General features: G+C 41.1%; 1 protein-coding gene across 6 annotated transcripts in view; it reads right to left on the minus strand.

The window, feature by feature from the left end:
- Window positions 1-555: 555 nt before the first annotated feature.
- The window catches only part of IFT74 (intraflagellar transport 74), an 84,191-nt gene continuing 81,457 nt past the window's right edge, over window positions 556-3,289 (minus strand). For all 6 annotated transcript variants that reach the window (XM_015568659.1, XM_015568660.1, XM_006770992.2 and 3 more), the window contains 2 exons: window positions 3,004-3,064; window positions 556-860 (listed from right to left, as the gene is read on the minus strand). In XM_015568659.1, coding sequence (XP_015424145.1) covers window positions 742-860; window positions 3,004-3,064 — 180 coding nt within the window. In that variant the 3' untranslated portion in view covers window positions 556-741. The remainder of the gene's footprint in view (window positions 861-3,003; window positions 3,065-3,289) is intronic.

The raw sequence follows: 3,289 nt of genomic DNA on the forward strand, positions 1-3,289 counted from the left end.
TCAATTAAAAATTTTTTTTAAATAACAAAAAAAAGAAATCCTTATATACAAGTATAGGCATCTGATTTTTTAAAAAGTCAATTTGGAGCAAAAAGGTTAGGTAATTACATTATTTTTCTGTAACTCAATCAAATTATACCTATTTTTTATCAGATCAGCAAAATAATACTTTTTTTGGTGTGCCACGGAATTTTAGTAATTAGTTTGTGTCCCATGAGATCAAAAAGATGATTGAAAATTGCTGCCATAGATGGATTATACCATCGAAATGACTCTCAATAGCCACTTTTAGTTTGTTTATCTCATCACCCACGCAAAACAAAAATATCATAAAAGGAGATGATACTTTTAAAATTTTTTTATTGATTTGAGAGAAAGAGGGGACAGAGGAAGAGAGAGAAAGAGAAACATTGATTTGTTGTTTCACTTATCCATGCATTCAATGGTTGCTTCTTGCAAGTGCCCTGGCTGGAGATCGAACCCACAACTTTGGTGTATGGGGACGATGCTCTAACCAAGTAAGCTACTGGCCAGAGCAAAGATGATACTATTTAAATGCAAACTGTTTACTCAACTATTATACTATTTAAAACACCACTCTTCAAAGAGGCCACAAAAAGTATAGCATTCAAACATCTTAGGTAAGACTCTTCAAGGGTAAGCTTTTCTATTTTTCAGTCAGCTTGTTTAAAGTTTAATAGCAACAGGATACTTCTGTAGAGACGTGCAGTTGGTTCAGACTCAGTTTCTGCTCATGCTACGCAAAGCATCCATGATGGTTTTATTGTACTCTGCAATCTGCTTGTTCACATTCTTCATAACTGTCTGGTAATCACTCTCTTGACTCTTGGTGGCTATGACTAATTACATGAGTTAAGGGGGAACACTATCAATACAAATCCTATCTAATAAAAGAGTAATATGCAAATTGACCATCACTCCAACACACAAGATGGCCACCCCCATGTGGTCAAAGTTGGCCGTCAGGGGAGGGAAGTTGGGGGGGAACAGCCCTGCAGTGGAGGGCAGTTGGGGCAACCAGGCCAGCAGGGGAAGGCAGTTAGGGGCAATTTGGCCGCAGGGGAGCAGTTAGGCGTCGACCAGGCTGGCAGGGAGTGGTTGGGGGCAGTCAGGCAGGCAGGCGAGCAGTTGGAAGCCAGCAGTCCTGGATTGTGAGAGGGCAGTCGGACATCCCTTGAGGGGACCCAGATTGGAGAGGGTGCAGGCTGGGCTGAGGGACACACCTCCCCACCCCCATGCATCAATTTTGAGCACTGGACCTCTAGTCTATATATATAAAAGCCTAAGTGTCCCTTACGGCAGAATGACTGGAACAACCAGTTGACCAGTCACTATGATGCACACTGACCACGAGGGGGCAGACGCTCAATGCAGAAGCTGCCCCCTGGTGGTCAGTACACTCCCACAGGTGGAGCGCTGCTCAGCCAGAAGCCGGGCTCACGGCTGGTGAGCGCAGCTGGGTGGTGGAAGCCTCTCCTGACTCCGCGGCAGTACTACTGAGTGGAAGCAGCAGGTGCTGAGGGCCGGGATGAGCGTCAGCGGCGCAGCGCCCAACCCTGGTTCTGGCTCCTCCCTGGCTGCCTGCCACTTGGCACACTGCTACATCCCTCTCATAATCTGGGGCCCCTCGGGGGCCTAAACCACAGTCAGACATCCCCAGAGGGTCCCAGATTGCAAGAGGACGTAGGTCAGGCTGAGGGACAACCCTTCCCTGCCCCTCCCCGCAATGCATGAATTTCTTTCACCGGACCTCTAGAAGTAATATAATTGTGGGTCAGAAAGGAACCAAATAATACTAGTATTTTCCTTATTGATAACTGAAGATGGGACAGGAAAAGCACAATTAAGCTATTTTTAAAAAACAATATATTATTTTAACAAATTAAGCATCAATTGAATCTTAAAAAGCCAAGCAGAACTGGTTTCAAAAAAGTTCACTTAAAATGGAAAGCTTTTTTATAGTAAATGTTATACATCTCAATCAAATTCTGGTCTTAGAACAATCCAACGTTCAGAACAACCATGTTCTCTAGAGTATCACAAAGAATTTCAGGTCAGTCTCCAGACCTCACTTGATGCTGCACAAACCTGGAGTCCTGTCCATCAGCATATTGTGAATGGGAGTCTTTTGCTTTAAAACTAAGTTGTATGGCCACTGGGAATAGAGGCCTGATGCATCTCATTTGTAAGTATGCTGTGGTCCACGCTGCCCTGAGCAGTGTCCTATAGCAGAACATATGCTGCATGGAGTCAGGATCTAATCCTCCAAGCAGAGATGTCCTTGAAGGGGGACAGGGAATAGAAAACTACTTTGGGGAAATGTTTCTTACAACCCCACAGTGCATGTCCTCAGCAGCTGCTTCCTCTTATAGGCATTCAAAAAGATAAGCAAGAAGATGGGACATAGGTACCATTTTGGTAGAAATCAGATGAAGTTGAATTGGCTGAAACAGATGAGCTTGAAGGTCAAATCTCTCATATGACTACTTAGTTTATCTCCTTGGCTGCACAGATATCCAAGTAGAGCAGTATAAACAATGATACCCCCTTCCCCCTACACACATACATATGGTTATATATAATTCTCCCAACAACTCTACGAGAGGAACTATTAACTCTATTTGAGATGATAAAATTGAGGGTTAAACAAATTAAGTAAATTGTCCAAAGTCCATGACTTATAAGAAGTTAGCATTTAAAATTAGATCTACTGACTCCATATCCTATGCACTTAGTCACTATGCCACACTACTTTGCTACACACACACACACACACACACACACACACTCACACACACACCCTAACTATTGTAGAATGGAAACTAAATCTTATTCCTTTATTCCCACATAGTTTAGCTCAGTGTTTTATACATATTATGTACCTGAAAAAATGTGTGTTGAATTATTTAATTTCAGTCTGTAAATAAATTCATAGAAAAATAATCACTAGATCAAGTTCATTTGCAGCTTTTTAAAGGATACATTCTTTCATCACAAAATTATTTTGTTCATGGTGTTGCCACTTCCTTTCCAAATTTGTAAGCTAAAAACACAAAAGAAAAATGTTATCCAGTGCCCCTATTCACAAAAATTATTAGACATACAGGAAAAAAAAAACAAAAACACCACAACTTTAAATCTTATCAACTCCTTGCATGAGATAAAGCTATTGTAGACAAAAAAGAAATTTAGGGAATATTAAATAATAGTAAATACATGAATAAATACAATGTTGCCTCTGACAATAGGTTTAGTCTATGTTTATTTT

This window comes from Myotis davidii, unplaced genomic scaffold, assembly GCF_000327345.1.
Source record: "Myotis davidii unplaced genomic scaffold, ASM32734v1 scaffold325, whole genome shotgun sequence".
Classification (NCBI taxonomy): domain Eukaryota; kingdom Metazoa; phylum Chordata; class Mammalia; order Chiroptera; family Vespertilionidae; genus Myotis; species Myotis davidii.